General features: G+C 48.9%; 1 protein-coding gene across 1 annotated transcript in view; it reads right to left on the bottom strand.

Annotated features, from left to right (window-relative positions):
* Window positions 1-13,451, bottom strand: part of LOC132079960 (gamma-aminobutyric acid receptor subunit beta-4) — a 78,208-nt gene that overhangs the window by 14,963 nt on the left and 49,794 nt on the right. The window contains exon 4 of the mRNA XM_059482879.1: window positions 10,885-11,105. Coding sequence (XP_059338862.1) covers window positions 10,885-11,105 — 221 coding nt within the window. The remainder of the gene's footprint in view (window positions 1-10,884; window positions 11,106-13,451) is intronic.

Raw genomic sequence — 13,451 nt, 5'->3', positions numbered from 1 at the left:
GCCTCCTCTGGTGCAGAAGGCCACAGGACCAACATTTGCCTCATTCTTCCGTGGGTAAAAAAGTACTACCTTGATAGACTCTGAGCTGTTGTGTGAAGAGATGGGTTTGCTTGGCATGTGGGAGGCTGCATGGGGAGGACAGGATAGGGGATGGATGAGGGGGGTGACCCTCAGGAGCTCCTGTCTCAACAAGCTTACGAGAAAATCAGGGTGGAAGGAAAGTAAGAGGTGGAAAAATGAGGAGAGATGATGGCATGAGCACAGCTAGGGAAGGCAGGAGTGGAGATGACAAAGAGGAGAGCAGAGAGCACAGAGCACAGGACAGAGGAGAGGGTAAGGGAAGGGAGGAGGAGGATCAGGGGACGCATGGCATAAAGCAGTGTGGAGAGGAAGAGCTGGAGGAGAACGAAAGGTTAAAAGAGGGAAAGGAGAGGAGAGGATACTCACTCAGTGAGCAGGGAGATGAAGAGACAGGGAACAAACCATCATCCTGTAAACAGCTCTAGACAGAGCACACTGCCTCCAGAAGACGTGAGCACAGTGAAAGGGAGCAGGGAGCGCGGGGACCAGAGGGAACGCCAGGGAAGGATGCCACCTTCCCCGTGGCGCTAGCATGAGGCGCTGGCGCCCGGCCAGCCCGCATCTTCTCCCTCCCCCTCCTCCTCTCCTGCTTCTCTACCCACCTCCCTCCCCTTTTAAATTCAGAAATTTGTGTGGTGTGAAATTTCATCTGCTTTGACGGCGATTCACAGAGACACTGCCCGTGGAGGGAGCGGCTCTCCCGCGCCGCGCGCTCAGCGAAGCATCCAGCGCCTTCTACAATGAGCCTGGCCACCACCATAGCACCCTGCAGCTCCCCTGGCCTCCCCCAGCCCCTGCCCACCCCACAGGCCTCAGGGCCAGCTCCTCACAACATTTACAGCTCCTTCCCCACAAAAAAAAGACATCCATGCCCTTGGTTCTAATTGTGTCTCCTGAGGTCTGTAGGCGGTTGTGCCATCCAAGTAGCCAAAGCCTGAGTGCCCTGCTACTCCAGTGCACAGCTGGCAGGCAAACATGGGTCATCTGGGGGGACACTGCTGTGGAGAAAGCACCGTGCAGCTCACAGAAAAATAAAAAGAGAAAAAGGAGAAAAGGGACATGGATGAGATGTTGGGCAGCTCGGGCAGGCTGATGGAGATGCCCTTCTCTGCCTGTATTGTGAGTAGATCAAGCAGGATACCTCACCCTGGAGGGCACCCTTGCTCCCAGGAGAGGTAGAGACCACCTCTAGAAAAACATCCATAGAGCTCTAAGTCATGCAGGGCTAGGTCTGAATGTCTGATTGTTACAATGAGAAAAGCTCTGCCCTCTTGAAGCTGGGATGGCCAGAGCACATGCTGGCATGGGGAGGGTGGTGCAGCCTCGCCTGCTGCTCTGCACCGAGCCTGGCAGCAGCAGAGCATGGCCCCAGCACAGCTGCAGCTCAAAAGGGAGCGCTCAGGTTGCTGCAAACCATCAGTTCTCCACAAATATTTCAGTTCTCTGACATGAACACCACCAGCCATTTCATTCCCCCTCTGATCCTCCTCATCACTGTTTACTTATTAATGGCTTCTTCTGTCTTATTTAGAATGATTATATAAGTGCACAGGCATAGAGCAGCATAGAAGCTGCCATTAAACCCTGCTGCAGTCCAGGGTCTCCTTTCCATCTCCTCCTTACCCTGGTGCTGGGCACCTTCAGGGGAGCTGCACATTCAGCTCCTGCCCCAGCCACATCTCCCTCTGCTGCAGGCTCTGAGAGCCCTTGGCCATCCAGCATCATTAATCCCAGCATCATCTCCAGCGTGTTGGGAGAACTGAGCTCACCAGCCACAAGTGTGAGGGGTAAAGGATTACTTCCCAAAAATGTGGCCTGATTGCAGAAGCAGCCAGCCCAGGCTTTCTAAGGAGGATTGAGTAGAAGACAGAAGACCATTACCTTTGAGGCATTGCTAAAGTGAGTGGGGGGCTTTTCCCTTAAAGCTCATCCTCACAAAATAAACTTCTGCATCATGACTGTGTCTATCCCAGCAAATTAAAAATGCCTGGCATTGGTTTCTGAGGGCAGTGTCAACTGGCATGGAACAGTCTTGGCCTACTCTTCAATTTCTACCCCACTGAAAAGGGTCTGGCTGCAGAAAGCCTGTTGGGAATGGTCACCAGCCTCTGCTGGGCTCTGACTGGAGATGCCCAAGGGACTGTTTTGGAGACAGAGCAAAGCCAGGAAACAAACTGACTGTGGAGGACACTGATGTTCAGTGTCCAGGAATACTCCCTGACACCTTTGTCTTGGAAAGGACACTGACTAAAACTCAGTATGGCTGAGAACAGGAAGGGAACAACACAAATTCCCCCAATACTGCCTTTCTAATTTCAGGAGAGACACAGCCAGCAAACAGCTCACCCTATTTCCCTGCTATAGATGAAGTGCCATGATGCAGGGACTAACACAAACACCCTCACAGCCAAAGACAAACATTTAAGTTGCTGGTTACAACTTTCTGGATTCCAGATCTCCTGAGAAGCTAAAGATGCTCCCATCCCCTGGGGATGCAGACTCCCAAAGCTCCCAGCAGTTTGCAGCAATGAGGAGAATGGATGGAAGCTCAGGTTCTGAAGGACTTATTCAGGCTCGCCCCATGGGGCAAGTTAGACTCCTACGGGAATTCTGGTGACTAAGAGTAGAAAGAGAGGCAAAATTACTGTTTTGCTAAACATGGGAATAAAACCAAAACCGAGTTCTTATTCTGCACATTCTCAAAGTCAGTCATAAAAAACATGCTGGCAAATGTCACCTTCTGCCTGGCAGTAAGCACAAACTTCCAAGGGCCTGGAGGGATTTATAAACCCGTGGTGAATTTTGCCATTCTTTTAACACAGCCTGATCTTTGCAAACTCCTGGAGGTCATGATTGAACCAAGAGCAAGGCAAGGATATGGAATATTTTCCCCTCGTGTCCGTTTGCCTAAAACTGACTCCACAAGCCTTGGCACAGTCCTGCTAAGGTCACTCTGTTTCCAAAAGCATCTGTGCTTGCATAGGCATCCTTTGATAAATAACAGTGTGCACTGCACTCAGATGGGAGAGGAAAAGGAAGCTTTTCTAAACCATGCTTAGGGTACCACTCTTCTTAACCAACCATTTTTCCACCCTGGCAGAGTACAAAACTGCAAGGTTTTGTTTTTCTGCCCTTTTATTCCATCCCAAATGCACCATGCATTTGGCCAGCTTCCAGCTGAACTGGGGGACAAGAGACTGGTGGAACACCTTTAAAAATGTTCTTTTCCTACACTTGAGTTTCAGATATCAGTGACTTGCACTTAACAGAGGTATCTCCCTTCAAGAGCATCAGGCTGGCACAAACAAACCTATGGGAGGTGGCAAAGAACAGGCAAAGCCCAGGAACAGGCTTAAGAGTGGTGGCTGGGCAGGACATGCAGGAAGATGAAGAGATGCTGCCTCAGGAGACAGTGGATGCTGCCTGACCTCTGTTTCTGCTAATAAACAACTCAGACTCATAGTAGATGCAGCACAGGCAGCAATTCCAGCCAGGAGGGTGCTAGCCTTTGTTCTTGCAAAGATGCAAGGATGTCAAGGATGGAGGAGCAGCTTTGGCTTTGCTGCTTTGTCCTGGTTTAGTAAGCTCCAATTTCTTCCACATCTTCTAAGATTATTGAGAAATTTCATATCATTAAGCTTTCTTTAAGTGTTTCCTGTTAAATCCATCGTCCCAACCCTAGGAGACAAAAATGCAGGAGAGGCTCTATCTTTAACCTCAGCTGGGGAGCTGAGCTCTTAATTAAACACTCTCACCTACCTAATGAATTTTTCTTCAACCTCCACATCTTTGTGCTAAGGAGCTGACCCAAGGCAAGGCTTGGGGGTGGGAGCAGAACAAGGCTTCAGGACTAGCTCCAAGGGGATGGATGATGGATGGATGGATGGATGGATGGATGGATGGATGGATGGATGGATGGATGGATGGATGGATGGATGTGAGTCCAACTTTTTGCACCCTAGCTGCCACAGGGGAGATTTCTGCTGCCTTTGCCTAACCTGCAGAGGGAGCAGGCAGAGCTACCAGAGGCAGGGTAGAGCCTGAATCATCTCTCACATTTCCAGAGAAAACTCTCTCAGGGAGGGAAAGGGAAGCAAAAATAGTAGATTTCTTCCCTGCTGGCCTGTGAGATGGGAGAAGAAAATTGCTCAGTGGTCTCAGCACAGAAAAAAACTCCTCTGTGTTAAAAACTCCTGTCTTAACCCATCAGGCCAGATTCTTGTGGAAAATCAACAAATACCCATGGAGAAAACAAGGACATGGCTGCAGACAGCATCTCCAAGTGAGACAGGAGCAGAAGAAACCTTTCTACTGGTTGGAGAGCTAAATAACCCCAGGCTGGGACCTGGGGAATGCAGCACTGCCAGGGCTGGATCCTGATCAAGGGGCAGGTTGGGGATGGGGGCTCTGGAGAAGCCCCCAGGAGGAGCCCCAGCCATGGGGAGCAGAGAGGGCAGGCTCTGGGGTGGCACAGGGGGCTGTGACAATATGACAGTGTCCCCAGGGCTGAATGGGCCAGCAGGTGGGATGTTTGACATCACCCTGTGCCGTTCCACAATGCCAGGTGAGCCAGAGGGATGTCCTGGCTGCTGCCTTGCATCTCTTGGGCCATGGGCCATCAGATGGGATGTTTGACATCACCCTGTGCTGCTCCACAGTGCCAGATGAGCCAGAGGGATGTCATGGCTGCTGTCTTGCCCACCAAGGGTCAGCAGTGAGAGGGCTGGTGGCCCCGGGAGCAGCTGAATAGTGAGAAGTCACCACAGAGAGCAGAAATGAGGCACTGCCAAAGCAGATACACCCAGCATATCTCAGTTTAAGACATTTTGAGGTGTTTGAAGCATGGCAATTCTATCCCTCTTGCTCTAAGGGATTTTTTACACCAATGAGAGGGCTCTGCCTCCCCAGGAGAGCATTCCTTGGGCTCGGAGCCCCACGGTGCTGCCTTGGCACCTCAGCGTGCTCCTGAGCTGACTCACCCCTCAAGCACACCTCGTTACATCACCAGGGCCAGGAATAAAAACCCCCACCTCACACATGCACACGTTCCCCAGCACCACCCCCAGCTTCGCAGGAGGAGATCCCTCCTTCCCTCCACACAGGATTTAGCCTCCACCACCACCCAATTCCTCTGCACTTCTCCAGTTGCTCAGTTTACACTGCCTGGGCTCCTCGCCAGCCAGGCACGGTCCACGCTGCTCCCTGCCTGCTTCCCAACACCCCAGATTCCAGGGAGGAATTCCTGCTTCCCAACACCCCAGATTCCCCACCCGCCCATGGAGGCAGCCTGGCCTCCTCACATCACCTGTTTAGCCAAAAATCCTCTAATTAGAACGACACCAAACGGCTCCAAGATTTCCCTGAAGGGTGTTTTAAAGCTGGTTTCAAATATGATTCCCCAATTACCACACTAGAATTTCAGCATTGTTACAGTGGTTGCTATTTTTAGGTCTCTGAAAACAGACAGCAAAATGCTGGTGACATCAGCACTTGACAAGTGCCGACTTGTTTCACTACCAAATGGATGCTGCATGGTCTGGGCAAGGAAATAAAAATCCCAGACCAATGCAGAGCTTGAATGTGTGATAATGTAAAGCTTATTGAATATTGGGGCAGGGCTCCAGACAATGTCTGGAGGTTCAGAGGAAGCCTTGGTAATTCTGTTACTCAAACATCAATGGTGGTTGTAAAGCAGCTTGTAAGAGTGAGGGAAATATTGACCTAAGTGAAACATCAACATGCACTGACATGGTTTTTCTTAAATGAAAAAAATTCTCCCTGATTTTTTATTTAAAACTTGATGGAACTGATGCAATTTCTGACCAAAAAAAAAATTAATGTATTTTTCTATTAGGTGGAAAAACATATGAAATTCAGCCAGTGCTGTTCAGATTTTCCTCACTGTTTTATCCACCTCTCTCCACCACTCAGCAGCTTTGTCTTTGTGGGTAGCACCTTCAACCCTCCCTTTCTTTTGTAGGATTTTCACATCATTTTAGCACTCCCCAGTTTCACACCGTGGTGAACACCCTCCTGTGCTCCACAGGCACTTCTCACTCTAGCAAGGTGCTCAGGGGCCAGGTGAGTGCCAGGTCACACCTCCTGCATCCTCCTGCATCCTCCCATCCCAGTGCCAGGTCACACCTCCTGCATCCTCCCATCCCACCGTGCCTGCAGAGCTGGGGCTGCCCTCTGGGCTGGCTCAGGGCTCTCTTTGGCTTTCTGGAGTTTGTGCCATCTGGTAACTGCTTGAGGAAGGGGGTAGGAAACACCAGTCCTGCATCCCAGCATCACTGCTGCTGTTTATTCATTCCTTTTGTTGGAGACCTGGCAACCAGCTATTAATGTGAGCCTGGTGGGAATTAATTTTGGAGTAAGCTTTTGTATGGAATGCTTCCCTGAGATGGAGCTGGATTGCAATTCCTTCAACCTTTAATTTGCTAATTCCACCAAAACCAAGAAGAATATGCTTTTCTGACACCCAGCTCTCACAATGGGTTACAGGGCTTCATGTACTCATGCAAACAAGTTATCTGGAGCCTGCTCTTGTTCTCACAGTGGTCAGGAGCTCCTCATGACTTGGGTGTGCCTTCACTGGGACCCTGGGGTCTGGTCCAGGGACTGAGCCTGGTCCTGCTGGTCCCTGGAACACTTGCTGAAGGCAGGGGCCTGCCAGGATGTCATCCTTCCCTGCTCTCTGACATCAGAGCCTGCTGGAAAAAAATGACTGTTGTGCCACAAATAGCATGATTGAGTCACTTTGCTACAGGATCAGCTCAGAGGAGGGGGAAGAGGCTGGCGGGGAGGGAGAGGAGCAGGAGATGTGGGATCTGCTCAGGGGCAAACTGGCAAACAAAGGAAAAGAGGCAGGTATTGCCTCTTCTGGCCCTCTGCCATCAGGGTGACTCCATTTCATCAATTCCTCCACAAAATGCAGGACAAGAGCAGGATTCAGAGCACTGGGTGCACCTTCCCCTCTCTGCCTGTTGGCAGGGCAAGCCTGGCTGCACATTTACAGAGAGGAGGGGAGCTCAGGTGAATATTCAGGGACTGTTTTCTTGCTTGCTTACACCTGCTGTGTATTTTTGAGTAGGATCATTGTTATTTACACCTGGAAAAAACTGGACCTAGTACTCCTGTTTTCAGCAAAATTCCAGGTCCAGGAGTCAGCATAGAAAGCAGCCCTAAAGAAATCCTTTTCCTACCACTGTGAGCAAAGCTAGAGGAACTTCAAGCATTCAGGGCACCTGGCTTGTACCCCCAGTGCTTCCAGCAAGCCACCCTGACCCGAGGTACAGCTGGGGAGCAGGAGCTGCCATTGCTCAGAGCTTCACTTCTGCAATTGTCATTTTCTCCAGGGGCAAGGGAGCAGCTTCCAGGAAAACCAGCCAAAAGTTAAACCAACACAGGCAGCTCTTACTGAGGCCTGGAAATAGCAGACAAACAGCTGTAATTTTCTTTCATTTGGTCTGGGTGCAATTTTCCTCTTCTCTCCCATTTGCACAGGTCATTCCAGGGGGAAGGGAAGGGAAGGGAAGGGAAGGGAAGGGAAGGGAAGGGAAGGGAAGGGAAGGGAAGGGAAGGGAAGGGAAGGGAAGGGAAGGGAAGGGAAGGGAAGGGAAGGGAAGGGAAGGGAAGGGAAGGGAAGGGAAGGGAAGGGAAGGGAAGGGAAGGGAAGGGACAGTGCATGAGGAGCTGGCACTGTGGCCCAGCTCGAGTGCAAACCCTCCAAGTACTTGCACTGCCTGGGTTCACACTGCTCATTCTTCAAGCTAAATAGCAGCTGATAAAAATACAGCAGTACTTGTACTTGTGCTGTGCAGGTGTGTGCAGAGATTGCCCACCAGCCTGGGGGAGGCAGCTCTGTGCTCAGGTGGGCTGATCAGCAGCAAAGAGCAGCCTGATCTCAGCTGCATTCTTTGCCCCCTCCTTCCTGAATTTATACTCCTACCTGCTTCCAAGTCAAAATATCTTCCTGCCTGCCCTTCACTGCTGTTGGGGTACAATGAGGAGATCTGTGGGAGTCAGCTGTGGGACTGCTGCAGTGTCTCTGGTGGGTCAGCAAAGGCAGCTTGTGGCTCTGTGACAGGTTCAGCCAAACAACATCACTGGCAATGGGGCGAGATGATGTACCTGTTCTGGGGAGGGACAGGCACAGCAAGGACAGGTCACAGAGCCGGGTTTGTCCCACCTTTTGCTGTCTCTGGGCCTGGAGCAGAAGGCTTCCATTAATAAAAGGCAAAACCAGCCCAGACATGACCCCAGGGAGCCCTGGGTGTCCCTCAGCACCAGCAGTGCTGCTGCTCCTTTGGCTTCCCTGGGCTCTGCTGCAGGGAGAGCACAGGGCACAACCACCTCTGGCAGGATGATGTTCTGGGCAGCCTCCTGCTTTGCCATGCCCTACCCTCCTCAAAACAGCCCTGCCACTCAGAGAGGTGTAAAATAATCCTAAAGTCACACTTTGCCACAGAACACAACAGAGCACAACAGCTGATACTGTGAATGGAAGGGTGGGTGTACCTCTCTGAAGGGGAAAGGTCTTTTCTCCCCCTTGCCTCCATCTCTGGGACAAAAGCCCAGATGCTATCACAAATATTTGTGGAGGCAGGTCAGAAGAGCCAGCTGTGAATTTTGGTAATTGAAAAGGAAAAAAAAAGCATGACAAAAATAAAAAACCCTCACCAAATAAACCCAACAACAACAAAAAACCCAAACAAAATAAAAAACACCAAAACCCTGAGACTAAAGCAAACAAATACAGGGTTGGAAAAACCATTTCCTAGACTTCAGCTACAGCACTCTGCAGCTTCAAATTTGCCCTTTTGCCCTCTGCTTCTCCATTCAACTTTATTACATACCCTGCCCCTTCACATACCCAGATAAAAGAGTAAGAGCAACCTTTTCTCCCTGCACTTCACACAAGCACAGCAATTTCAAAGGCCTTGGACTTGCCTATGTTCCAGACACCACAAAACATCTCCTCACTGAGGACCATTCTCCTACCAGATATCAATTTTCAAGCCTCATTCCTCAGAATTGTTCAAATAAACAGATGTTTTCCTTAACCTTACACAAACCCATCTTGAACACAAAAATTGACTGAAGTGGTTTGACTAAAAGGCTACAGACATTTAGTTCTGGATACCACAGTAACAAAGGCTCATCTCCATAGCCCAAACTTGCAGAAAATTATAAGCAACTGAAAATGAGTGTTTCAAATGGAAGTGTTATGCAACATGAATGACAGTGACCTGAAACGCCCAGAGCAGACTATTCCCCTCTCCAACATCCATCTATAGCAGCACAGGAAATGTTGGAGGCCTGAAAGAAACAGCCATTTCCAGCTTGGAGAAAGTACAGAGACACAAAACTGCGTAGCACTGGAGTATCTTTTGGACCCTTGCCTTGCCAGAATATTTTTAGAGACAAGAGAAGTTCAAATGAGGTGTGGTTTTTGACAGGAGTAAGAGCCTGAATGAGGGATGTGGGACTCAGGCAGCTCTTCAAAATTCAGTTTATTCCATCCAAGAGTTACAGCAGTCCAGGGTTGTGGGTGACAGAGCTGTGCCCACAGCTGTCAGCTCCAGCTGCAGGCAGGCCTGGAGACCCTTTGGTTTTGGTTACATTGCATTATATACTTTTCTTTGCTGAGCATCTCAATACAGAAGAACGAATCTGTACCTTAACTTTTACCTACAGCCTATCATAACTACTATAATTACCATATTCATGTTACTGTTCTCCAACCACTAAAAGTTAGTACATTACAGTTTAAGCTAGAAGTTGTTTTTCAGTTTTCGTGCAGTGGAAAATTCTGAGACCTTTTTTCGACTTGCAACATGGGCAATCTTGTTTACCTGTGATTTCTACTTGGTAAAAACATCTTGTTTGTGGTGAGTTTATCCTTTGCTCTAAGTCATAAAAACCCCTTCTAACTAACCTACCCTTGATTATCCAGTAAGACTGGCTCAGCAATTATTTTCTTCTATATGGAAACTTGCTTCCATCTCTATTCCTTCTTCAGGTTTGTCCTAGGGTGACGTTATCATGTTTGTATCCCCATTCCTGTGTTCTGTTTATGTTCTGTGCCTTCAAGACTGGCTCTGAAGAGTGAAAGTTTTGTTTTGGTTTCTTATCAGCCTGCTCCCCCCATGGCTGGTGGGACACAGAGACAGGGCAGTACACGGATGCTGCTTCTGCTTTTTGCCTGGCTTTTTGCTTTGTTCTTGCTCTTGCTTCTGCTTTGCTCCTACTTTTTGCTTCTGCTCATTAGTTAGTTTAGCTAAGCAGTCCAAATTTTCCCTAGACTGTTTTTCCTTTCCCTTTTTTGGACCTACTCGAACCTGCTTAGGACTGGGACGTGGGAACACCGAGGGTTTGCACCTTGCGGCCTAGTGGGGCCTGCTCTGGGCAGCAGCCATCCCCAGCACTGAAGGGACTGAGAACAGAGCAACCACCCCTCAGAGAGACTTTCTGAATTTCTCATCTTTTTCAGAGCAGTGAAAGAGTGGTGTCACCTGGTATTGTTCATTTTGTGTGCTGGGGGGTGCTTTGCCTGTTAAATAAACAGGTTCTTTCCACTTCTCTCTGAGGAATCGTTCCCAAACTGCTTGGGGGGAACAATGTGGGTTTGCTTTCTGGAGGGGCCCCCTTTGGAGGTTTTCTCCCAAATTTGCCCTAAACCAGGACAAGGTTCTACATTCAAAAATCTTTCTGCCAAGCACACATATATGTGAGACTTTCTTGTCAAACTTCCATCCTTCCCAACAGACAGGAACCATTCCAGCAAACCCTGGGACTCACCTGAGGCCGTAGAGGACGGTCCCGTCGGGGTGGAGCCGGATCATGCGGTTCTTCACCGTCACCCCGTGCAGAAAGGACTTCTTGTCATTCAAGAAGTAGGTGTCAGGTAGCCACAGCTGGTCAGCCACCCTGTTGTCCAGGGTCAGGTTGAGAGGAAGGTCATTGTAGGCCAGGCGTTTGTCCCGCCAGCTCTGCTGGAAGTACATGGTGATGGTGTAATCCTGGCAGAGAAACGGGCACACGTCAGCCTGGGGGCACTGCAGCTCCAGCCCCTCACCAACCATTGCCAACACCTCCCCCAGTTCCTCAGCGCCCAAATGTGTGGGTCCACACCTCCAAAAGTTTTTTTAAAGGGATTTTTTGGGGGTTGGGGGGGGGGGGGTTTGTTTGTTTTGGTTTTGGTTTGGGTTTTTTTTTTGGTTTTTTTTTTTGTTGTTATTGTTTCTTGGTTTTTTGTTTTAGGTTTGTTTTAGGTTGCATTTTTTAGTTTTGTTTTTTTGGGCTTTGTTTTGTTTTGTTTTGTTTTTTTGTCTTTCTTTTTCCCTTTTTTTGGAGGGGTGTGCGCTGTGATTTGTTCTGTGAAAATGGGAGCAAACCCATGTTTTGCAGGGGACAAAACATGATTATGTTCTGTCCCCTGTTTCCCCTGTCCTTGCCATTTATGTTTCCAATCAAGCAAAACTGCATCCCACTCCTGCTGTCCCAGCCTGCAGCAGTGTCTGCACCAGTCAGGCTACAGGAGCACCAAAGGGTGCTCAAATTTATGGGGAATAAATTTTAGTGGCTACCCAGCAAACACTTCCAGGGTTGTTCCACACTTCCCTCACACAAAGGTCACATAAATGAAATCCACTCATGTCCAGGCACTGCTTGATAGTTGGTAAATGACAATTTTGGTTTCAGCAGAAGCTGAGGCTGTTCCAAAGGGCACAGGGAGAGCCTCACCTCGAGGCCAAGGTTTGAAGGTTGGGCCAGGCCAACTGTGACCAGCTCTGAGCACTTGCCTCATGGTGGGAGCTGAGCTGGGAGTTTGTGGTGGTTCTCAGGAAGGGACGTATGGGGAGGAAATCTGTCATCAGTGGAGCATGATCCACTGGTAAAGGGGCACTTCCCTGAAAAATTCCCCATAAATTTGGACAGCAGGAGGAAGCTCTTCATGGAAAGGGTTGTTAAACATCAGAATGCAGTGCCTAGGGAGGTGGTGCAGTCCCCATCCCTGGAGGTGTCCAAGGAACAACTGGATGTGGCACTCAGTCACAGGTGGAACTCAATCTTAGAGGTCTTTTCCACCCTAAATAATTCTGTGATTCCCAATCATCCCCAACCAGCACAATGCCATACAAACCTCCTGCTCCCCTCCTGTCCAACAGAGAAAAGCTGACACAAAACTGTTGCTAACACAAGAATTTTATAGAAGGGAGTGTGAGCTGTTGGTGGCTGCTGCTCTGCAGAAACCAAACCCATTGCTGGGCACATCCAGGGCACATCCAGAGGCCTTGGATCAGCCTGTTCAGAGGCACAGAAACCAAACCCATTGCCGGGCACATCCAGAGACCTTGGATCAGCCTGTTCAGAGGCACAGAAACCAAACCCATTGCTGGGCACATCCAGAGGCCTTGGATCAGCCTGTTCAGAGGCACAGTGTGGTGCTACATAATAGAACAGCTTCTTCTTCCCAGGTAAACAAGCAGTACAGGAAGGAATCCTGTACACACCAACAACAGGAAACATTCTCAGGAAACATTCTCACAACAGGTCTTAAATAGGCTGGGAGATAAGATTTTTGGGTAAACCAGATGGCATTAAAAGCTATGGATTGATTGGGAAGTGGGCACAAGTCCTGTTGACAGTGACCTTACAGAAGTCAGAGATTTTCCCCCAAGTCCTTAAATAAAAAGCTATAGGAATGTGCTTCTTGTTGACAGAGTGATAAAACCATCTTTTGTCCCCTTAAAAAGGAAATAAGTCTGTAAATTTCTCTCCTCAATTAGGTGAAGAGACATCTCATATGACTTAGGAGACTTCATCTCAAATTTAAGGATAGCTAATTGGACAGAAGCTAAAAAGTCTTGCCTAAGCAATTTACTAGAAAAAGAAGAGAACAAATAAACTAATCACTTTTGTGAGGTGTTTTACTAGGGGCAAAGACCTTTTGCACCTGGCTCAGTTTTTCTCTGTAAAGAGTTTTGTTATTTTGCCTTTTACTAAAACCTTTTTTTGTTTTAACACTACCACAGAAGCCATCCTGTTGATTTTAAGCCTTCTAAGGTAGCTGAGCTATCTTGGGTATGAAATAGACCTCCAAGAGCTTATGAGACTTAGCTCAAAGAGACCCATATTAAAAGCATTTTTGCAAATGATCTAGAACAGGTGGGACCACAGACACATTGTCTCTTCTCAAGCAGTCCCTGCAGTGCCACAGGAATCCCCTTGACCACATGAATTTGCAGGATGAGCCTTTCTGCTCTGCAAATCCCAGCTCTGTGTGACAAGCTGGTGAGGATCTTGCTCATGCACCAACATCTGGGCTGAGCACTGAGGCATCTGCCTGCCTGTCTTCTCCCACA

This window comes from Ammospiza nelsoni, chromosome 15 (genome assembly GCF_027579445.1).
Source record: "Ammospiza nelsoni isolate bAmmNel1 chromosome 15, bAmmNel1.pri, whole genome shotgun sequence".
In the NCBI taxonomy this organism is placed as follows: domain Eukaryota; kingdom Metazoa; phylum Chordata; class Aves; order Passeriformes; family Passerellidae; genus Ammospiza; species Ammospiza nelsoni.
The sequence above is the reverse complement of the archived record's forward strand: the minus strand, read 5'-3'. Positions and strand labels throughout refer to the sequence as shown.